The following is a 24,520-nucleotide window of genomic DNA, read 5'->3' as shown; positions in this document are numbered from 1 at the left end:
CTTACCTTTTGACACAATAATAACTTAACTGGTTGTGGTGTAATCTTTTGTTTGGAGAAAAATTCTCTTGTTTTATTTCGTACTTACGATTCTAATTTCATATAATGCCCTGCTTACAATGCTTCTGTTTCTTCATGTATTGAAAGATGCAATGTATTTTTTCAACGGCTTTTGTATCTTAGAGAGTGCAATGTTTCTCTCCAGGAGGCGAAGCCTTGTCAGGCGTAGATGAAACGACTTTTGCCTCGTCTTCCCTGGTAGAATATTTCTCTTTTAAACTCTTTTGCTCATGATGTATACTTGCTTTCTACCAGAAATAAAGTGAATTTGAATATGAACAATGCTGACGACCCCGTATATTCTGGAGAACTAGATCCTCAACGATATCGCGTTAAAACACGCATGAAAGAATCATTTGCAGCCGATTATTAAAAAAACAAAGACCAAAAAGTGAAGAATAAAAGTTTAAAGAAAAAAAAACGGAACAAAAAGGGAGTGTGGACGCTTTATTCCTTTCAACAACAACAAAAAAAAAACGCCTTGCAAGGCAACTCAAAGTTCGATGTATTCCAGACATTAGGACCAATATTTAACTACGCGTAACAGGCATTACGGTATACAGGCATACCGTAACAGGTATTATAACAGGCAGACAGTTTGAAATTTTCGTTTAGTGGGTTCACTGCTCGTATTCGCCAGCATGTCCAGTCAAGAAACAAGATGTGTCAGAAAGTTGAAAGATGGAAGTGCTGATTTTCAGGGAAACGGCGCATTACGTAATTCGGTACATTGTCCTAGTGAAAATTGTTGCTGGAGGTCAATTAAAGGGGTCGTTTGCGCCGAAGGAATTTCTGTTGTGTTGGAAAAAAAAGCCCATCTCATTGTCATAGATTTCACGGTACAAAAAAAAGAGCGGCAATGAAGTTGTCATGTTTGAATTCTTCGTATTGAGTCCCATGATCACCATCAGTAACTTTATTTCCACACTGTGGGGTTAACATTCCTGCTTTAGACGTTAGCCAGGATCCCTTAGGCACTGGCGGCGTCTTCCGCCAGTTGAATGATTTTTGCTTGAATCTCCGGGTTGCAGCTGAGTAGATAGGTCTCCCATTGGTCCTTCGATTTTTTTGATAGAGCCCCAGATGTAGTGTCCGAGGATGTTCCCATATTATATAGTCGAGCGTAGCCCTAGTTTTGCATCTTCAACCAGTCCGCCCGCTCAGAATATGAGCAGTCGAGCTTGTTCGAGGGCCGCGTAGTTTCCGGCTAGGGAGGCGTGGGCGGGGGGCCAGAGAGCCTCAAATGCCTGCTTTCTCTCATTCTCTGCAGGAGTCATCTCGCTTTGGGAGAGGTTCTCCCTCTGGCGAAGCTCGTCACTGCCGACATTTAGCTAACTATGGTCCTGGCAGTTTGCTTGCTATGGCTAACGATATTGCAGTTTCTTCTGCCGTCTCTGTGTTGTCCGTGCGGACAGTGGAACTGACAACTAATTTAGCTTCTTCGTTGAGCACTACTCTTCGGCACTGGCAAGAGGTTTGCATGAGATCGCTGAAGCAATGCACACCATTTTCATGGACTTTTTACTCATTTTCAACATGATTATATCCTGTTACTTGCTACTGCTTTCCTGCTGACATGTTTTTTGAACCATGCTTAAATTTCAAAGCGTTCAGTACCACTAAGTAAAGCAATATGAACGCAGTCTTCATCAGCTCCAAAAAGGTTTGGATCCAGGACTGTTGAAAAGGGGTTAAAGTCTGAAACACTACCTCCGGACTTTCATCGAGCGCTATCTTTCTCTTAGAACGCTTCCACATGTACCACAGATGGCTTCGTTGAGAACGTTTTTTGGCGGTGAAGAGAGGGGTTTAAACGCGACAACGTTGAAGAATCCGTTGTAACGTCTGCGTTGGCAGGATGAAGAGGAGGTACACTTTAACTATGAGCAGAACATTAAGCTCACATGTTAGTATGAGTGAACAGCCCAGAACGCCTTGATTTCTGTGTCGACAGCCTTTTGAATATCGCTTGGGTAGTCGCACAGAGGTGTCTGTTTGCATGTTGAGCGCTATCAGTTTCGTTTTTGGTACCATGATGCCTACGCGAATGGAGGTCCGAACCAGCCTAACCTCCTACCGGAAAGATTTTGCCTTCCCAGCTTGCAAACAGACACAAGTGAAGGTCTAATTCGAATTTTCGGACGGAGCTCTAATAATGGTGCATTTATTATTGCAGATATAGAATGTAGGCATGTAAATATTTGGGCGTTATTCCGGCCACCTGAGGCATGTATCGGTCACGTAGGCCCACACTGAAGGCCCCGTATTGCAGCGTTAGCTGTATATTGGAAGTATCCGCTGTGTTAAAACACTTCAATGACTCATTTCCGCGCTCATTACTCATTAAATACTTTTAGCTGTCATCCTTGGTAACTTTAGGCGAATACCACGTGCGAATCGAGCTGAACCCAAATCCGAACATGGCGGTGAACATGGGGCTGGTCCTCGGAACGAATTTTCCAAGTTTCACTCAGAAAATTAGCGTTACCGGCTGCGATTACCTACCTAGATTATTCAGAAGGCACGGTGCCAGAAGGACGCAAGTGCCGACGGCATGGTGAAAGTGCGTTTGCGCCGTCAAGGTTCCGTAGTGTGTGCCAAATCTTGGCGTTAAGAGCGAGCAGACGTGGCAAGTCTCTGAACTCTCTCTCTCTCCCTCCCCCCACCCCCACCCCCGAAAGGAGCACGCTCCAATTCGGAAGCCAACGTTTACGGGAGGGAGTATAGCCTCAGTATGGCCAAGACGAAGACCTGTCGTACAATACACTTCATGCTTGCACCTACCGTCGACGACAAGTGTTATAACTTTCGGAACACGCTATCACAGTAATAACTTTATTCGTGCCTTCGTGCATCTAGGTTTGGATAACAGCTTTATTATCCAGTAAATTCTGGTCCTCTGTAGTAAGTGTCCTCCCTTCATTGAAACATGTCGTCCGGGAGCTCTGAAACCTCTGGAATAAAAGAAATGCCATTGCAAAATCATTTGAATTTACATCCGCACTGGCTTCAGCGCACCTTAGACAAGGAAAAAACTTCTCCAACGCTCACCGTTTGTTCCTTTTTGTCAAGAGTGGGCCTTGATTTACGCCAAATCTTGACCAGCTTATCACTGCACAGTTCCGGTTGCTCCTTTTTTGTCCTCATTTCTCCTGCAACAGTATAGTTTGTTTTATGGCCTATCAGTTGCTGACAACAACAGTAGTAGAGAAATAAGGCATTTACTCTATGCGCAGGAAAGTAGGGTTTCTACGAAAAAAAAAGTGCAAATAAAGGGCGAGTGGTAGTAAACATTTTAACGGTATTTAACAGTTGTGACTACAGCGTAGAAAATTGCTAATATGCCACATTGTTTGACGTGCCACGGGGCTCGTACAGTCATGTTTGAATTTCAAGTAAAACTTGGGCACAATTACACAATATATCACAAAATATTGAACGTTACTATTTATTTTTGTTGAATTATTTTCTGTACATTAGGTTCCGACAACGCATTCCTGCGTAGGCAGCAGTGCACCCTTGTACAGCCCATCAGAATAAAACAGGATAAAATGTATGTAGCAGGCACTGGCGACCGTAATTTAAAGTTTTATACGTATTGATTCAAGAATGCCCCTGTTAAAGCTATCAGGAATAAATCTGTCTAAATCAGGATTTTTGAACAGTGCAAGTGGAACAAAGTCAAGGTGAACGAGCAGCGTAGGACGAAGGCATTTGTGGTAGCCAGCATGAAAGGCCTCATGCTTTCTAGCATTGCCTAGGCACTGTTAATCCATTTCAGTCGAGCGGTCAGATCACAAGGGTCAACTCATGCGAGCAAACATTTCTGCAGAAATGTACCATCTCGCAGTAAATGCGTCATCGAGAGTTCAACGGACGTTGGTATTCATAACAGTCATCCCTATGAACTGAACAACATCCACTGAAGAAAAAGGTCTCTCTCGTAACACTGCAATTGAACCCGTCCTATGCCAGCTGCAGGCACCTCACCTCCGCAAATGCCTTTGCTTATTCGCTCAACTGACACTAAGACGCCCCCAGCTACGCTCGCCGTATGTTGAAATATAGTCGATTACCTTATGGAACCATCAGTTATCTTGCCTTCACATTACTACCCCGCCGATGCCCATTTATTCGTCTTGATTTTCGCTAGGTCATCGTTAATTCGCGGTTTCCCTTGACCCACTCTCTTCTCTTCCTCTCTCTTTAATTTATACCTATAACTTCATCTCTCGTTGCGCTGTCTAAGGACAGGCTTTTCGTTAGCCTCCACTTATAAATTGCCTGCTGAGGGATATTGGTAAAGAGCTGTTCATTACCTGAGAGTGCCTGCGAAATGCACTCCGCCTCATTCTTCTTCTCCTATGACTCTTGCACTCACGTAAATTGTGCACAGTAATCAGAAAATGCTCAGCATTAACTGTGCCACTTTCACAGGCTACGCTGAACTACATGCGGCTCTCGAAGCCGTTATGTTTGAAAACAGACACAGGTAGGCTGCCTGCAGTACAGCCATCATGAAGTCGGTGCGGGCTGCTCACATTGCCCACATCCCCTTGTACTTTCGGCTACTTGAATATGGCTGATGTATAAAAAAATTAGTGTTTCATGTTTGGGGCCTGAAAGCCCTATGGGAGTAACTGGCCTGGGGCCGCCCCTAAAATACCCACATCGGCCCCCTGTAGGGACATGTGGGTAAGCCCCAATAGGGCTTGCCCCTGTAGAATCGAACCGTGATCGGTCGCATGTCGGTATTGGAGAGGCTAAATGAGGTAAAAAATGGAAGTGGCTCAGCTCACCTAGGCCAGAATATACGTAGCGAAAGCAGTTTCGTCTAAGAGATTTCGGTAGCGACACGCCGTCGCTGTCGTTCAGCAGCTTGGCGGCGTCTCTTCGAGAGGCGTTCCTCTCGTTCTTCGCGCCTCTCGGCCGCCCGCTTTGAACTTCTCGCCTCGTTTTCACGCTGTCAGCAGGCCTAGTACCATGCGAGTACTTCTGGATCACAAAAAGACTGAATTTCACGCAGCCTGTACTGCTGCCGTGACGAGCACAGCCGCTCTTTTTCTTCCATTGTGGCGTCTGAGGAGCGAGCGCGTCGCTTCCGGCTTATATCTCAGCTGAGCGGCGCTACTGCGCGCATGCGCTGCGGTTACGTCGCCTTGGTTACCATGGTAACGGCGCATACGCAGCAGCGGCCTTCTGCAGGCACCGCGAAATGCGCTTCTGGTAGCCTAGTGTAGCTTTCGCTACAAAGCATGTACTCCTCGTTCTCAGTTGCTGCTCAAAGCTCCCCAAAGTACGACCAATTTAGGAGATGAGTGGGCTGCCTGCATTGCTCAATGCAGCCTAAATGAGATCAGCTGCACATGAGCTACCTATATCGGTCCTAAATGGAACCGATCGGGGTGTTGGTGGGCAGTAAACTTAAGGCCGATGTGGGCTGCCGTTGTACGACCCACATTGAATTCACAGGGACTCATCTGCATTGCCCACATCGGACCCACAGGAGCCCCCACTTAGTACTACTGGGGGCGCATGATATACTTAGAACAATCGCGGGGGCAGGAAGGGAAGAAGGAACCGCCCGCGTGGGATACGCATAAATAAAATAGCATCACAATCAGCACAAACCTTAGCACCGTGATAGATATGGTGGGCTGGGCAAGGTGAGGTGCAGCCGCAAGTTACGCACTGAGCTGTGTAAATATTCTAGGTTTGAAAAAAATGCCGGACAAAGTTGTCGGGAATGCAAAGAAGAAATAGCTCGCAGCAGTAAGAAACATGCGGTAGTCGAAGGTTTCACTTCATGAAAGATATTATTCAGGTGTACCCCCCAATGCGAGCATAGAAGGCTACAGGGTGCGTATGCCACGAAGAGAGCACGAAGATTGTACTTGAATAAGGCTCTATAATATATTGTTACGAAGAAGACGAAGCAGGCAGTGGCGCTGGACGGAGCGCTCGCGCTAGGCCAGCGGCCATTAAATCTCCATCGTTCATCACGCCTCATTCTTCGGCTGGCCGCCACGTTACATTTGGTGTGAGGTGCTGGGGTCCCTTCATCGCCATCCTGGTCACGAAGCTTAGGCGTCTTGCGGTTGCCGTGGACGTCGGCCGTGAGTACCTGGTCCGCCCCGCACGGCCCTGCCCCAGCTCGCCCGACCTGAACCGACCTCGCCGCTCACCCCAGCCCCGTCCCCTGCCCAGACCACAAGACACGACGACCCAAGACCCGACCGACCCAAGACCCGACCGACCCAAGACCCTGCCCACACATGAGGATACCGCCCCCCTGCCGTTCGGTGCGTCCAAGGACCTCGGCCGTCAGCTCCTGGCACCCTACGGTCCGGATGCTTCGTAGACCGGGACTCATCCGCCTATCATCTCATCCACCGTGGCGGCCAGCACTTCATCACCGTGCCACTTCTTTTCTGCAATGAACGCCATCGCTGAGTCACGCATCCCTTCGCCCGCGTCTTCCTCAGTTTACGATCGGGACGATCGCTCGGTGGCCCCGGGTAATGTTACGAAGAAGACGAAGCTGGCAGCGGCGCTGGACGGAGCGCTCGCGCTAGGCCAGCGGCCATTAAATCATCTCTTATCCATCGTTCATCACGCCTCATTCTTCGGCTGGCCGCCACGTTACAGTATATAGCGTTCATTGATTACGAAAAAGCATTCAACTCAGTAAAAACCTCAGCAGTTATGCAGGCATTGCGGAATGAAGGTGTAGAAGAGTGTTATGTGAAAATATTGGAAGATATTTATAACGATTGCACAGCTACCATAGTTCTCCATAAAGCCAGCAATAAAATTCCAATAAGGAAAGGTGTCAGGCAGGGAGATACGATCTCGCCTATTCTATTCACCGCCTGTTTACAGGAGGCATTCCGGGGCCTGAAATGGGAACAGATGTGATAAGAATTAATGAATACTTAAGTAATCTACGACTCGCTGATGACATTCCCTGCTAAGCCACTCAGGACAAGAACTGCAAAGCATGGTCAATCAGTTAGGCAGGCAGAGCAGAACGGTGGGGCTAAAAATGAACATGCAGAAAACCAAAGTGATGTTCAACATTCTAGCAAGGGAACAGAAGTTCGCAATTGGTAGCGAGGTACTGGAAGTAGTTAGAGAATATGTCTACTTAGGGCATGTAATGACCGCTGATCCGGATCATGAGACAGAAATAACTAGAAGAATAAGAATAGAGTGGAGCGCATATGGCAGGCTCTCTCAGATCATGAGTGACAGTTTACCAATATCCCTCAAGAGAAAAGTATACAACAGCTGTATCTTACCGGCACTCGCCTATGGGGCAGAAATGTGGAGGCTAACAAAGAGGGTTCAGCTTAAGTTACGGAAAACGCAGCGAAGTATGCAAAGAAAAATGACTGGTGTAACGTTAAGAGACCGGAAGCGGGCGGAGTGGGTAAGGCAAAAAACGCGGGTTAATGACAGTGTAGTCGAAATGAAGAGGAAAAAATGGGCTTGGGCAGAGCATGTAATGCGATAGCAAGATAACCGCTGGTCCTTAATGGCAACGGAGTGGATTCCAAGCGAAGACAAGCGTAGCAGAGGGCGGCAGAAAGTAAGGCGGGCGGATGAGACTGAGAAATTTGCGGGAATACTGTGGCCTTCATTTGGCGAACGACAGGGTTAATGGGAGAGACATGAAGAGGCATTTGCCCTGCAGTGGGCGTAGTCAGGCTGATGATGATGATGACGACATGAAAGGAGCGTGTAGGGGAACGTAAGCGCCTGAAGTAAGTGCAGCAGAGGGTGTATCATTGAAGCACAGAGGAAGCCTTAAAGGAGGAGAAAAAGTAGACATTGGCAGAAACGAGAAGCACTTTGTAACAGACCTGGGCGCCAACTGCAAGTTAATTTGCACATATTTTTCATCATCATCAGCCCGACTACGTCTACTGCAGCACAATGGTCTCCCCCATGTCTATCCAATCAACCCTCTCCTGCGCCAGCTGCGGTCACCCTATCACCGCAAACTTCTTAACGTCATGCGCCGACCTAACATTCTGCCGCTCCCTGCTACGCTTCCGTTCCCTTGGAATTGAATCTGTTACTCTTAAGGACGCTAAGACGCTTGCGAGTGAGATCCTTATATTTAAGCACATATTTTTACAGTAGCACTAACAATAATGGTGCTATTATCAAATATTTCGTCACCAAGGAAATTACAGAGGAAGTCAAGGAAACTATATAAAAGGGCTGATGCAAAAAGCGGTAAATTATTCAACTAATTAGATCCATTGATCTGAGATCTCAAGGACGGTGGAGGTACTGTGCCAGAAAAACCAGCAACCCCGTAAACACAATGCTTTATGCACTCAGTCAATAAGCTGTATGAATATGAGGCATAGATTATCATAATCAAAGTCCTACCTGTTATAGCGCTCACCAAGACCCCGATTGCAACAGTAGCCAAAATACCAAAGAAGCTGCTCCAAAAGGACGATATTCGAAAGAGAAAGAACGCTTCTTCCGATCTGAAGGAAAAAGAACATTTAAAAATTAAGGCACGGTGTTCTGACAGTACGTCTTTTAGCCCACATGAGGTAATGGGCAGTAAATCAGTTTATTCACAAAGTAGCAGATGCTTGCAAAATGCGTTAAAAGATGGCAGCAGCAGTAGCACCTGCCTTACCACGCCCACTTCAGGGCAAAGACCTGTCCTTTATCTCTCCAGTTAACCGTGTCCTTTGCCAGTTGCGGCCACCGTATCCCCGCAAACTTCTTAATATCATCCGCCCAACTAACTTGCTGCCATCCTCTGATACGCTTTTTTCTCTTAGAATCTAGTTTGTCACCCTTGACGACATCGGTCATCTGAATTGCCTCTTTCCTCCTAAGGAAAATAAGCCCCTATGGCACCCCATTTTATACCCGCTACTTCCTCGAACAGCGCAGCTAGACTAACCTGTGTGGATAGCGTTCTAGCGTTAAACGTTGTCAGGTTCAGTTCCCAATGGCAGCCTGTCTAGAGCAAGAGATTTTAAGCAACCTCCTCTGAGTCGTAGGTATCACCACCGCATTGGCCAGTTGCTTCGCAGTAGCTGGAGACTGAGGGTAGAGGGTTAATTCATTGACTCATATAGCAGGTTGTGATCAAGTACTACTTTATATAACATTATTTCCTGTGTATTTTTCTTCTTATTTCTGTTCACATATTTTGCACTTATAGCACTGCTTACTTACGCCTCAGCACACGCTTTCAGAAACATTTCTTTTGTTGTGCCCATGTCTTTGTAGTTTTGTTAAACGATAAGCATATTCCAGGTCGCCCACCTATGCACCCTTCCGTAGTAGCAAAACGAGGCGTAAATGCCTTGCTTCGACGCGACCTCTTACAAACTGCGCTCCAATCTTGCATGCGGCGTTGTGTTTCCAAAACAGAGGGTCAATAAAGACGGCAGTGAAGCGCGCTTCGTCATACACCAGAGAGTGTGAAGGCGCAACATTAAAAGACAGTTTCAGGCGTTTCATGTTTATCGCTCCGTCTGGTTCTCCCTTTACTGTTATTAGACGCGTTCAACCAGAGCGTCGTTAGGCGCTGCTGAGATGGTACTTTCTTTTACAGGACTAGAGCAGGGGCCAAGACTAGCCGATGGGGGAGCGTAGGAAAGGAAGATAGGAAAGGGCCTTGGACGCTCATGTCGGGTATACTCGGCAAGCATTGCAAAAATAGAGGAGGCGCTGCTCAGGTTCATGTGAAATACACGAGTAGCTTTGTTGGCATGATTTTACCCCTAATAATGTCACGGTCAGACAGACCGTCGAGATGAATTATATCGCCTAAGTTAGAGAGAGGGTGCGGTAGATGGTCCTTGGCGATCACAAAATGAACAAGGGAAGGGAAAACCTCAGGTTGCTAGAGCCAACGTTTCGACAAGGGGACTTGTCTTCGTCTGGGCCCAGACGAAGACAAGTCCCCTTGTCGAAACGTTGGCTCTAGCAACCTGAGGTTTTCCCCTCCCTTGTTCATTTTGTGATCGCCTAAGTTAGATATTCATAATGATTATAATTTACTTACTTGGGCGGTTCGAAAAGAGTCGTGACATTCCGCCCAAAAGCCGCAGCACTGTGAGTGCGGTTAGCGGGGCAGTAATCTAGTGACACAGACATTCTGGCGGGTTTCGTATTTTTCTGAATTGCGTGCTTTATGTGCCAGAGTTGGTAAACCACTGTGACAATTGTGGCCACGCCTGCACCCTGTGAAAGTAAGCGGTCATTTAGTTAATGACATTTTATTGTAGGAAGCATGCAAAATAATGCGGAAGTCTGAAATTGTGATAGTCGTACAAGCTTCTTCAAGAAGTTTATATTGGGAGTGCTCAAGAGAATTATTGCCCATGCTGACAGCAGTATCAAAGCAGAAAACTGATTATTACCTCCTGTGTATAAAATAATTTATTCTGAGATAATAAACGGTATAAAATAGAATAAACTGACAATAGTGAAGCATTGCGTTTGGAGGCGAACGAATGTTTGAAACTCTCGGAAAGCAATTCGCCCTCATCGAAATGTGAGCGCACCGGCGCATTTCGATCGAACCGGTGTCTTTCGGCACAGCAGCTGAGGACCATACCCACTGAGCCAACGCTGTCCAAATTTATTCGAAAGCAGTCGATTATGTTTTCGCGGTTTTGCTTTCTTATCCAGTAACTGGTATAAAGCTTCAAGACGGCTCGACTTAGCTTCTTTCTATTTTTGCCTTAAAAACAATGACCAGTAGTATGGCGCATAGTACTGTGCCGCAAGCAATCGCTTTGCGCGGGAAGTAGGTTTCAGCGCCTAAACATATACCACTTCAGTTTTACAGCCATCCATGTTATCGAGACACTACAAGGACGAGGACGGAGACGTAGAAACACGGAATAGTACCTCTTCTCTCTTTCTACGTCTCCGTCCTCGTCCTTGTGGTTCGTCGTTAACAAGGATCGGTACCATCTCGCCCAATTTCCACTTTTTTACAGGCATTTACCGTACTTAAATTTTCCGCTTATGATTCTGTTTTTACATCAAGCGGCACAGCTACATCAGAAATAAAACTGAATGCACCCTGTCAGTGGCACATGCTGCGTACGCACCTTGGAGTGGACGAACGGAAATAGCATAGCCAGGAGGCACAAGCCCACATAAGGCGACGTGAGGCAGGTATACACCATAATGAATGTCTGTCAAGGAAAGAGGAACACATCAAGTAAGTTCATGGGCTAGCGGAAGTACAGTGACAAAACAGATATAATTAAAGGCCATATGTACGACTAGAGGGGCGCAAACTCCAAAGACCTTGATGCAATTTATACTGCCATCCCTCCTACTATTGCATTGACCTCAAATGGTAGCCAACATGAAGATGAGCAGTGCTCTCAAAAGGATTTGAGACGGGAGATGAAGAATCACATGTGGAAGTTCTGCTGTCCGCAGAGCCTGAAATGTAAGCATTGCGTATACCTATTACCGGCCGAACTGGCGGACTATCTCTCCATGGTGAACCGGGCACAAGATCTACTGAGAGCTCAAATTGCGCCAGCCACTAAATTGATTCTCTTTGTCCCTAGAAAGAAAGGGTCCTTTCTGTCTACTCTGTCTGCAAATCAAGGAGTGGCAAAGATCTAGGCACTTGGCATCTGACACTTGGCATGCTAGCAGTGGAGGCACACTCGAATCCAGGGTTGGACGTCGATATTCATAGGGGTAACGAGCGCACTTCAGTGCTCGAACTTCGTCCGGGTCACCAACTGAAGAAGTGAGCTATATTATTCATGTATTTGCCTTTTATATTAAGGCCGTAGAGAATACAGCTCTGTTTCGAGGGTCCCGTGATCGAACGCGTGTGAAAAAGTTTGCGGTTCGCGGAGCATGTAGGTCAAGTAACTGTAAGGGAACAAAGTTTGAGGATTCAGTTAAACTCTCTTCCAAAATTATGTCGTACTAGCACCTTTTTTCATCTTTTCGAACTATTTTTCGTCTTGACTCAAAATACTCAAAAGTAATTTTGACCTCTGTTAGGGAGATAATAAGAAATGTGTCTTTTTGTGCATAATGGTTTTTCCCTTTCATAGTGGAGGGTCTTTTACAAGGAGGCACTTCATCAACCATTGGAGTGTGGCCCGGCATGCTCCAAAGGCACTTGCTCTGTGTGCAATAGCTGCGGCCCGTTGCAAGGAGTATTATAGCCCCGCATCGCCTTAAGTACGTAGTTATGCATACTGAGTTCGATATTTCGACGCAGATATCTGGGAGCACAGACGTGGTGCGAGAATTCCACAAGATATAGATAAGACGGCCCTGTACTTCCCTTATCAGTATGTACGTTAACTGCCTCAACTAAAACTTTTGATGATGATGGATTTTAGCAATTACGAGTCACGAAGCCAATTATCGTCCCCGTGTCAAACTGGTCGCGTAACACACATAAAAAACAGCTATTTGTGTAAGACATTTTGGTGGGCTAGTTGGTTCGGAGGCATCGCGATCCATACAGCTCGAACCAAGACTCACAAAAATGGACAAATAAACCGCGCTATTCTTTGTGTCTTCGATAGAGCTCAGCGTTTTATGATATTTCATGTGCTGATCATCATAAGCAAATGTTGACAGTCTGAATTCGAATACCTTGTAAAAATACTTCTTCCCGTCCCTAATAGATATAAAGGGCTTCTCAAGTCATGACAATAACTGAACAAGGCAGCACTTCTCATCGTGCATTACAGTTCCAAGTACCTTCCATCGGAGGAAGGTGGGTAGCACGAGTTCAGTCATGAGCAATTTTGACTGAGATAAAGTAAAATAAAACCACCAATCCTTACATGATCGCGACGCCTGTGCGGTACTTACCCTGGCCAAAGACGCCATGTATATGCAAAGAGTGCTGTAAATTGTCATCACAGTTCCTAGAGCTGCTGGGGCAGAAAAGAAGGAAACGGAGACAGTTTTAAACGTTCACAGGTTTGCGTGTGCATTTGTGCAGACACCTCAGTTTTTTGCAAGTGCCTCTAAATGAGCGCGAATGTCCAAAAACTCTGCACCTGCGCTTATGCACCCCTCCGGTCTACAAACGGTGTTGAATGGAAGAACATTTCGCAGAAAGCCTGCACTGTAATCCATGGGCGTCATTTGGAGCCCAAGTCACCAGTATTGCTCTAAGCTTACCTCTTTAACTGAGGTGCACCGATGTTCTTTTACAGTTGTATGTTATAATCTCGGAAGAGTATGTGGCCCTCTTTGAGAAACTCCGCTAAAAGGATCGAAGCAAGAAGTTGAATACGGTATAAAAGAATTCCTGCGCAGCAAGAGTTCCCTTGTAACTTCTTTTTGCGGATGGGCGGAAGTCACGGAGGCTAACTGCTGTGAACGGCAAGCAACATATCGATAATTTAAGCAGAGCGCATACCGCTACTGCTTACAGCGTACCGCGCCCAGCCCTACGCACGCGCTGATTGGTCCCGACGCGGCAGGCTTGCGCGCTGTTGACGGGTTCGTGGCGCCATCTGGCGCCGTAACAGTGATCTACCCATACGCAGCTGCGCGGCGCGGTAAGCGGTAGGCGCTATGCCGAAAGGAGACAACAAGGCGAGCAGAAAGTGCCGCATTAAAAGCGCGCTGGCTAAAGTGAAAAGCTAATAGGGCAGAATCACGTCGAGAGCGTGGAGCTTCCAAGGTGGTTTAGCTTAACGGAGCATTTGGCGATCGCGAAGCGGGAAACAAAGCAGAAGGGAGGGACAGAAAAGCAATAACGCTAATTACACTAAGAAACGTGCCGCACGGAGTGCCACAAGCTCGTTCGGCCATTTAGTGGGCTTTCAGTGGCAAGCGCGAAAAAAGTTCGCATTGTGCTCTGTTGTGATGCATTCACGCATGTCCCTTCCTCCGGCTCTCTCTTTCTGCCAGATCATATACCCTCCTCCGCGGATATCGAACAGCATAGGCAAATCCCACGGAGCCCTTATAATAGAGGGCTGTGAATACCGAGCACTCTGGTATTGTCAGTGATGTCGGCTGCGATAGCGGGAGTGGCGAAATAACTAATTCCGGTATACTCTGTACAGAAGCGCTTCAACACGATATCTGCACTACAGAGTGCGATTCCTCTAAGGATGGCTGCCCTGGCTTTTTCAGTATCAGCCTAAAGTCGTAGGCGAAATCAGCACAATGAGTGCCACAGCCTGCATTTATCTCGTCTAACGCCGTAACGCGGTAATGGTGAGTGAGCGCCACGTTAACGTAGGCTAAGCATAATGAGCTGTAGGCTTATCTAAACGCCCCCGCGAAATCGATGCGCTGAAGGCGGGTCAATATAGTCATCAGCACGCCTGGCATGTTAGTCCGTGCACACTGTAACAGTAAGCATTTTATTCGCGGTACAAGTTTACTGCCTTCACATGTAGCGATGCATGCAAGAACATTGGGTCAGAAATAAGTTTCTGAAAAGCGGGAAATGCCGCTTCTCTCACCCGAGCCACGTGTACCACAACATGTGTTTTTCGGCGTTCTTCCAGCGAGGCCCAATCACGTCCACATACAGAATGGCGGCTTGGGAATTGATTGTTGACGATGTTGTACTAGAAAACAATAAACGAACAGCATGCGTGGTTCATGATGCGCACCCAGGAAAAGTTTGAAATTGCATTCTGTTAAATAATGAAGCTTACGTGAAGGAAGCTATCAGTAAAGGGCAGTTACTGCTAAAGAGTTTATTAGAATTAGCTGGTTCATCGCATTACGGACATCTTGCCTAGCGGGAAAAGACGTACAAATAAGAGAACGAGTGACCTACTAAAATGCTGACCTCAAAAGAAGCTCTTCTTTCGGTTTGTTTTAACTTCAGGGGGCAAGCAAAAGTGGTCATAGTCGGCGGACAAGGCTAGTGCCTGAAGTGACACTCATTCGCGTATAGTTTGATTATACAGGGTGTTTCACCTATTACTGCACACAAATTTTAATAACAGGTTTTTAGTTAGAAGAGCGCTTTTTTCGGCATAGCATTGCCAGCGGAGTAGTACATTAGGATACAGCTGCGATGCGCTAACTAGCAGGCTGGATAACTAATATTGAATTGAATACTGAACAGTGCTATGCTGCAAGAAGCGGTGTTCTAACTAAAAAAGTCTATTTTAAAAATTTTGCCTCAAGTGAAACACTCTGTCCTGCGGTACAAGGTAGTAATGAGGGCAGTGTTTGGCGCTGATTGTGTTCCCTAAAGCAGGCGGCTAAGAGGGGTCGCTCCAATGTGCGGATGGTTAGTCGAGTAGCAAGGTGAGGGGCTTGTTTTGGGCGCGATTGCTGCAAAGCAACGCTTTTGTGCCCAGCGATCTGCAGCAGCACAGAAGCCATTGTACTTCAGCTGAGGCCGAAGATGTGAAGCAAGCGAGAAAGAGTTAGATGAAGAGGAAAGACAAGAAGTTTGACACAAGCGTTTGTCTTGGCTATCCATCACCGGGGCACAGGAGAGAGAGTCTACAAAGCGGAAATTTATATGATCGCTCTCAGGACGTAATTCAGCACTGCACCTGGTAATATACATGGTCATCTCTTTTAACGATTACAGATTTTTATTCAAAAAACTGAGAAATACGTCGGTGCGGTCTGTTGAGCTGGATTGTACAGGAAAGCGTACATGATGTATATCATATATCTATAACAAATTAGCAGACTAATGAGCGCAAAACGATTAATAAACCTTTTGAGTTTGGCTTTCGGGCAAGGTTACAGTGCGGAACCGGGGACCGCCAACATCGAATGTGAGCCCTGTTTAGAAGTTCTTTAATCGGCAATATGGTTCGAAATGTCGAAAATAAAAATGAGCATTTGGAAGCTTGTTGAGTTCGCTTGCCCGCAATACTTAATTATATAATGCCGCCGCTGCGTTTACTATTGTCGCAGAAATAAAGTTCTCCTACATCATCACAGACACCAACTGCGGCATTATTTGGCACACAACAATTGCCAGAGGCGCCATTTTAAATATGAAATACGAGAAAGCGAACTCAACACGCTATCAAATGCGTAATTTTGACAGTCGATATTTAAAACCGTTCACGTTTAAGAAAATTTTTAGAAAAAGAAAACCTTCCCTGTTGATCGCTATCGATTTAACATTATAGGCTGGAACCTTTAGATTAAAGATAAAAAGTTTCCTTCAATTTTGTTCAATTAATCGCTTAAATATTTACCCACATGGGGTACAGCCAGCCAAATCTTTAGCTAGCGTGGACGACGACCGCTTTTTCTGCTCTCCTGCTCTCTATGGCAAAGAAAACTTGCAGAAAGCTTAATATAAAGCACAGGCTTAGGGAGCTTTTACTTAGATTTGATATTTTCGCAAGTTTGTTTCATCATAATCAGCAGGAGCTCGGAAAACGCGGCCGTCACGCACGCCAGATAAAGATTTGGCCAGCTTTACATAATGTCCGCCTTTCTGTACATTCGAACTCAACAGAAAGCATTGACGTACATTCGGGGTCAAAAGTCTCTGGATCACATGTTCCTCAAACGAAGCCGATATCTCTGCTATTAGCCCGCGGCTGTAGGGCGCACTTTTGGTGGTGAAGGTCGAAATTTTCAACTATCATCTCCACAACTCTGGTCTCCAGCCGCCGGCTAATAGTACAGCTATCGGCTTAGTTTGAAAAACCTGTCACGGCTTTTTGAAATAAACATTCGTAAGGGTAAAAAAAATCACCTTGTATACTTTTAAAGTTTTTGGAGGACACTGGCCTTATGAATCCCCTGTGGTAACATATTCATTCAGTTAAGCGACTGAAGTGGAGCAATTGCCGACATATAAGTGCAAGGTTAATCCCCCTTGCGCATTAACATAATTACCAACTAAGGACCTACTGGAAAGTAAGGTCGTTGCTTCATCACAGTCCGGACCTGTAGTGCAAACATGGCGGCTTAAGGAACCGCGGTAACGCTACGCGTGCCATTAAGGCTAGCGGTCTATGTGGCCATCCATTACTTTGTTACCCGTCAAACGCAGAGGATCAAGGCCTCTAGACCACAGCGCAGCGTCTATATTTCAGTTCTAAACACAGGGTGTACAAAACGTGGACACTGATTGTTTCAGCACATACACAGGCGACACAGGTAGAGCTTTCCGAATGGCAATGAACAATGGGTGTGCCAAGGTTATTCTTACATATCGCAATCATGTTTGTGTTTTTAGGCGCCCTATATTTTTATGCCATGCTTCTTGTTGTCACGTTTGCTTGGTTTCATAGATTTCTTAACGGTGAAAAAGAGGTCACAAGGCGAAGACGAATTTTGGCCCTTCTTGACTGTGAAACGTTCTAGCTAACATTCATTCCTGGATTTCATTTGCAGCCTGACTCGGTAAGGCGCTGAGCTTTTACTGTTAAATAAAGGGTTAGTTGATTTAGAGGAGGTTCTTCATATTTGTTTATTGTGTCGAGGTCCTGTGGTAATGTTATTCGCAGGAAAAAAATGACAAAATGATATAAGAATTGCCATATGTGTATAAAATCTGAACAATGTCGCAAGTTCTGTTTACGAAAACTGCCTCATGGCATTAAATTCAGTGTTGAATGTCTCCGAGGTTCAATGTCTGAATTGTGGTTCATTGGTGTGCTACTGCAAGGGGTCATTGAAGGTTAGTATTTTATCAAGTAGACGTACTTATCGAGGACAGTTGCAGCAGTGCTTGCTAAACAATGATATGCAGCATAAAAGTGAAGTGCAACATCCCGGAACTTCTGCCCGTTATGGGTACTCCTTAAAGTGCCATCGCAAGACTGGGAAGCTATGAGCGTAGACACTGAGCCAAAACGGATCTACTAATGTGAAATATGCTATGTGGTAGTCCAACTAAAGGCGTTATCTGCCGTGTGTTTATATCACCTGTATGGCTCTTGTTATGCATCAAAAGTCACTGCTGGCAAGCCCGCCAGCATGATTATATGCTATGAACCTAGAAATTAGAGTCACCGCGGTGGCTCAGTGGTTGCGGTGCTCGGCTGCTGTCCCGAAAGACGGGGGTTCGATCCCGGCCGAGGAGTTCGAATTTTGATGGAGGCGAAATTGTAGAGGCCCGCGGCGGCTGCGTTTCGATGGAGGCGAAACGCGAGAGCCGCCCGTGGGCTATGCGATGTCAGTGCACGTTAAAGATCCCCGTGTGGTCGAAATTGTTCCGGAGACCTCCACTATGGCACCTCTTTCTCTCTTCTTTCGCTCCCAACTTCCTTCCTTCCTTACGGCGCGGTTCGGGTGTCCGCCGATATATGTGAGACAGATACTGCGCCATTTCCTTTCTTCAAAAGAAAATTTACCAATTTACTAATTTACTGTGTACTGTGCGATGGCAGTGCACGTTAACAACTCCAGGTGGTCGAAATTTCCGGGAGCCCTTCACTACGGCGTCCCCCATAGCCTGAGTCGCTTTGGGACGTTAAACCTCAATAAACAAAGCCAAACCTAGAAATTAGAGGCACACTTAAGCTCCGCCTTAAGGGTACGACGCAATAGAGTAATTTGGAACTCTCAGCCGCCTGGGTTCCTTTTTGCATATCACTTAGCATACACAGACACTGTAGGACAAGACAGAGAAGGCCTCCCTTAACAAGGTCGAACGAACGTGTGTCAATCGCCTACATGTACCGTTTCTGATTCCCAACGCAGGGTTCCCGTGCTCGATTCCCGTCTAATTACTACAATTTTCTTTTCAGCGCAGCCAGTATACTTTCATCTTACATGTCATTATCACGTTCGAGTCATGTTGCGGCCTTACAGTATAGCAATTCATCTAATGTTTTGATCACTATTCATTTCTATAGCTAAGCTTCTGACGTCAAAACCTTCTTGATCAATCCGGACTATCTCGGCCAGCCATTTACGAAGCTGGTTTCCCTGCTGATCGGTACCCTTAACGCTATAGGTTTAACATGAAATTCGGGACCATGAACTAGACTCCCCAACAATTTTCCTGTGTTCACTGCTCTATCGGAAGGCGTTGTTGAGACGGCCAGTCAAATTAACACAACTTTTGTAGGTAACTGGTGCATTGAAAGCCAAAAAATGAACATGGCAACATTTTCTCTACGCAGACGGCTTACGAGAAACCATCGCTAGCGTGGCTACCTGCATAAACATGTTCTATGGAGGCGGATTATAGCATTTGCATCAAGATCAGCATTGACACCGGGTTGAATACAAAGGTGGTCTGGGAACGCTGCGCGGCAGCGCTATTCTAAGTTCCGCCGTTAGCAGGCACGCATTAAGCGAAAAAGAAGGCGGGGACTGTGTGACCCATCATTGAGCGTTAAATGGGCCACACGTGTGTGAGCCACTTTTGCCCTGCAATTACATGCAAAGAACATGACATAAAATAATCCTTGCTTAGAGAGCTTGGGCATGAAGTTTTAAATTTATCCGAGCAAGAACAAAGTAATTTTGATTTTTGAAATTGAAGAATTTTAATGAAATACATTTGATGTCTCTCCACTCGGAAACTTTTGTTCTCCAACCACAAAGTGTTACACAGTGCCAGTTAAATGTCAGATGATATCGTGTATTCATGCTGCCTACTGAATGTTTTCTGGGTGGCCTTGTCGTTATTTTCGAAACCTGGCACAGTTTAAGAGCAGAAGGCGTGCTAATTGGCTCGAAGGCACCATGAACTATATAGAGAACGACATGAAGGAACACGTGGTGATCTTGACGCACTGCACTGAGAATGAAGCCTTACTTCAAGGGCACCATAAATAACTGATTGTAGAAGAAAGAAAGATCACCAAAACAACCAAACGTACTCTTCACATATTGCTTAATTTGATAGTCACATTTCTTCTGCTATATTTTGGCACCAGCTGTCTATTTTTACGTGCTACCATAGAAGTAGAGGTTTAATTTTGAGCGCCATGTATCATATCGTGTTTGTTGCATCTTTATTTACTGCGTGCCTCGCGTTACGCTTTATAGTCTATGCATTACTTGCAACTTCCATATACTGAGAATTTATGCTCGAGCTCCTCTGTCCTCAGGTGATCGAAGTTACCGGAGCCCTTCACTGCAGCGTCCCTCATAGCCTCACTCATTTTGGGACGTTAAACCTGCATAAACCACAACCTCAGGTTTCTCCGTCAGTTCTGGTGTGATCTCTCTTCATATGAGCTCTTCATGTTATGCTGATTGCGCATGGTGAATCCAACAGGACTGTCGTACATACTTCCCCATGTTACGTCGCTCAGACATTATAGATCCATTTTTCTCCTATTGTTGAATCAAGAAGCGTGGATATTGTGCTAGTGAATGCATGAACGGTTACATTACCTTCAGCCAGCCCAGCGCCAGTGACACTACCCCGTTTATACATGAAATATGGAGCCAGTGACCATTACTGTGCACTTACCATCATCTATTGCTAAGCCACTCATGGGATGTATTGCAAAGAATAATCAGTGACTAAGGCAAAGCTCAACCGTGGATCCAGTGCCCTGATGTATATAGTTTGGGCAGAAGGCCATAGCAGTCACAATAAGCACTGTTTATCGGACGCATCTGCGCAGGCCTTATGTTTTGCTGCGTGCTACCAGTATTTATTGACCTACAGCTAAAATTTACAGTACTTCCGCTATGGGTTCATTGGCTACATTGACTCAATTCTGCTGATACATCTACTTAACAGGATGCTTGGAGCATGGTTGAAGGAGAGACTCAATAAATGTTTTTGATCAACGTGTTGCTGCTTTACTTTTACCAGTAACGAGCGTCAACAGCCAACATAATTATGGAACCCGCGCATTGCGTACAATTTTGATGAAGCAGACTCTGCAGGTCAGTAAAATTCTTTTGAAGTTTCAGTTCAGTAAGAGTGTTTTCACCAAATGTAGGTCGATCACTGGCGCGCACCTCTTGTGACATAGATGCAGGAGCCAATTGTTTTACCGCAGCCTCTTCAGCGATAATCTGGGTCCTTCATTGTCACATAAATTTGAAATGAAGCTACGAAGGGTACATGAGCGGAACGTGCTTGAAGGCTTTGTCTAAACAAACACAGAAGGCACGCTAGATTCCAGTGGATCAGAAGGCAGGCTTTATATTAGATTGCCAGAGCACTCTTCTTTTAGGCTGTACATGAGGACTAAACGCGAGAATATCAGAAAAAAATGCGGCACGGTAAACTTCATCAGCCGTGCTCAAGGTGAGTTGTATGCGTGCACATTCTTGGAGTTAACACGGCTCAGCGTATGTACCCGGGTGGTATCTAAATATTGATGCAATCTCTGTGCAACACCTTAGGTAAATATTCGTTGTCCTTGCAAGATGAAACAAGACCTGGGCCCGCCGTTCGAATTCGCAAACTGCAAGGGCTTACACACAATTTTTCGCGTGTTGTCACTGCAAATGCCGCAAGTGCGTACCGTCAATTCAAGCGGTGGCATTTCAGTTCTTGTTATTCGGTTTATATGTCGCAGAAGCGTATGAGAAGCGTACATATATAGATAATTTGAAGTCCGTTGACTTGGCGAAACGATAGATTCATAACTTTTCGCCAACATAGTGAGGGTGTAATGCTCTCCACAAATGCGGCGCATAACTGGCATTGAGCACGCCCAGTGGCACAGCTATATGTTTAGGGTACAAAGACGCACAAGGATAACGGTCTTCCCGGGGTTACCATTTTTCTATTCACAACAGTATTTTTATAGTTTTTATGCTTCTGACTGGGCATCGCTACTCAAGGAGGCTTTCTTTGGTATCCAGCGGGAAGAGAGAGAAAGGAATTTTAATGAGGGAAAGGTGGAGAGGTCGGCCGGTGGTGACATGGCCCTGGCCTGCTACTCCACACAGGGGAAAGGAAAGAGGAGGAAAAGGAATGTGCGAATGAAGGCTGATGATGGCATAATACAATGAGTTTCACGGGTGATGTCTACACACACACACCACACACACCACACTGGCTGGCACTCGCATCGCGGTTAGTAGACGCACATAAAACTCATAAACTGATGTCTGCAACGCAAACACCGACACATGTCATTAACCATGTAGGTTGTGCACAGGCGGTCACAGACGAGTATCCAGGCCTGTTTCACACAAAAAGTTGAGCAGGGCCTTTGTCACACGGCACCAATCAGAACGTCTCGTCCTGGCACCCAGAAGAAGTCAGCGAAGGCGGGTGCGTGGCCAAGATTCTGCTGCTGTTTTCGCAGGAGATAAATCTGGATGACCGCCTCTCCAGAGCTTACGAGAGCAGCCTGGTCACCTCTCCCTGGGACTTGTGTTGGGGCTTTGCTTTATGCCCGTGCTAGCTAGGGAGTGCATGTATGTACGGAGCACGTATGAAGGCTATGAAACGACATAGGCTGTTTGTACGAGGGTGTCTGCCTTACGTATTGGGCAGTTATCCCCGACACCTTTGGTAAAGGTCGTTTGCCAGCTTATGTGCGCATAGACATATGCATTGTGCCCTTCACCTTTCATGTAGCTGCTCCTTATTCAAACCCCATCATCCCCATCATCACTCCCTGCCCCTCTCAGTTCGTCTGTCGCCTTGCAAACTGTGGTGCAGTAATTTCACAGATATCTTACCCCGGCCGTCCTGCTCACCCTTCCCGACATTCAGCCTTTATTTTTCTAACTGCACTTTTCTTCCGTCTTTCCTAAGTACAACCGGACTCTAGGTTCTTGGTTGTGACCCTAACGTTGACCCGTAAATGTTAGACAGGTAAGACAAGAGCAGTCGCTCTGAAGCTGGTGTGCTGAGTACAATATGACCCAGTCCTCGGCTATGACGGCCGCGGAATAGATTTCGCAGAAAGCGTGCCATAGGGGTCATTGGTAAAGTCCAGAACTCGGAGGGTTACAGCGCGAGAAGGTGCCGGAGACTCGGGAAGGGACGTAGACGGGGCACAGCCCAACAGTGGCGCTGTCTTTTTCATCACCCTCTATACCCTCGCTCCAAGCGCGCCTGAGAAACGGACGCGCCACCCCTCGGCCATCCAGCCGCAAGGACTCTACATTTGTGCTTGTCATTTCATAACTAGGAATTTTGAAAGCTGGCGGAAGGAGTGGAATGTGTAGAGCTGCAGTGCCACAACTTTCGCAAACACAGTCCCTGTGTGTGTGCCCCTTCATGACCATTGGTCTGTTTTGGAGATAAAATGAAGGTTCTAGGGATCAGAGAGAGATGTAAAGGAGTTAAATGTTTGGTCCAGTTTGCTCCGTTGGCGTGAGATGAGGCGTTAATTTTTTAATAAGCACTCAAGTACGCACCTTCAGCACGTCTATACGGTTAGCGAATTGCCACCAGAAAAATAAAATTCCTTAAAATGTCGTGTGTTATCGTTGAATTTGGAAAAGGTGGAGGCCAAGTGAGTTGTTGAGGTATTGCATCAATATGAAAGGTTGACCGGGAAACAAACAGGAATGAGTTCATGCAGAAGTAAAAATAAAGCAAATGCATGGTCGTACTCAATGCACCGAAGTTAATGACATCTGAAATCGTTCTTCGTTTTATATAAATATGTTGATCAGGTTGTCAGGACAGCGATGCTTTTCATATTGTGTCAAGAATGGCCACTTATTTCATAGACATCTTGGACCTGCAGTGCGAGCCTTGCCTTCACTGGTGCCGCTGCTGAACTGGTTGGAACTATTTGTGAGGTCGTAGCGGAACACACGACCAGGACACAGAATGAGAGGACACACACAAGACGGACTTCCAACAACTTTATCATTTCTGGAACAATAAAGTTGTTGGAAGTTAGCGCTGTTTGTGTGTGTCCTCTCGTTCTGTGTCCTTGTCGTGTTCCGCTGTCACGATGGTTTTTGGTCAGAACTAACAAGCCCAAGTTTCTACCTTATTGAAGCTCATTTCGAAGTTTCAAATGCATTGTTAAGGGTTTTCATTGCTATCGCCTACGACCAGTGCGCAAATGAAGATGTGAGAAGCGTGCTGAGCGTAGGCGGATTGTGCGGGAGATTATTTGCGCAAAGAAAGGAAAATTAGTAAGAAGCCACAAAGAAGACTCCCGACTGGTAACGAAAAATATGGCAAACAAAACCGCTTGAAACCAGGTAATCCTGCTCCTAAGCCATTCAAATTTTTTGCCCTCATACGGGGCTGTAACTGTCTCGTTTACATGAAGCTCACTGAATTCTGCACAGTATGCTCATACTCACCTTGTTGCGGCGCAGACAACTCCAGCTAGAAAGAGTCCAACAAATCCTGGCACGTGCAACAAGTACGTGTTTATGTAATACGGCAAAATCTAAAAGTTTTTATAAAAGATGTGAAGGAAAAAACCCATATGATATATATTTTGCTACTTGAGGTCTGCAAATTTATGTCAAGTACAACTTTTTTCCCGTATACTAGCGAAGAATAGGATGGATTAAGCCTTTCAGGCCGAGTGTCGCGATCTTGTGGCACGCTGTTCATAAGCCGTGCGCTCATCCCTACACGCAGCACGCAGAAA

General features: G+C 46.0%; 1 protein-coding gene across 1 annotated transcript in view; it reads right to left on the bottom strand.

Moving 5' to 3' along the window:
• Positions 1-2,914: 2,914 nt before the first annotated feature.
• LOC149347234 (sodium-coupled monocarboxylate transporter 1-like) overlaps positions 2,915-24,520 on the bottom strand; it is a 46,433-nt gene continuing 24,827 nt past the window's right edge. Inside the window, exons 8-16 of the mRNA XM_089585531.1 lie at positions 24,225-24,313; positions 14,552-14,644; positions 14,160-14,188; positions 12,921-12,982; positions 11,168-11,254; positions 10,111-10,289; positions 8,463-8,566; positions 3,111-3,211; positions 2,915-3,013 (exon numbers count right to left, since the gene is read on the bottom strand). Of these exons, the coding sequence (XP_089441657.1) occupies positions 2,915-3,013; positions 3,111-3,211; positions 8,463-8,566; positions 10,111-10,289; positions 11,168-11,254; positions 12,921-12,982; positions 14,160-14,188; positions 14,552-14,644; positions 24,225-24,313 (843 nt within the window). The remainder of the gene's footprint in view (positions 3,014-3,110; positions 3,212-8,462; positions 8,567-10,110; positions 10,290-11,167; positions 11,255-12,920; positions 12,983-14,159; positions 14,189-14,551; positions 14,645-24,224; positions 24,314-24,520) is intronic.

This window comes from Amblyomma mixtum, chromosome 4, assembly GCF_055824585.1.
Source record: "Amblyomma mixtum isolate Tamu chromosome 4, ASM5582458v1, whole genome shotgun sequence".
Classification (NCBI taxonomy): domain Eukaryota; kingdom Metazoa; phylum Arthropoda; class Arachnida; order Ixodida; family Ixodidae; genus Amblyomma; species Amblyomma mixtum.
This window is presented reverse-complemented; position numbering and strand designations above follow the sequence as displayed.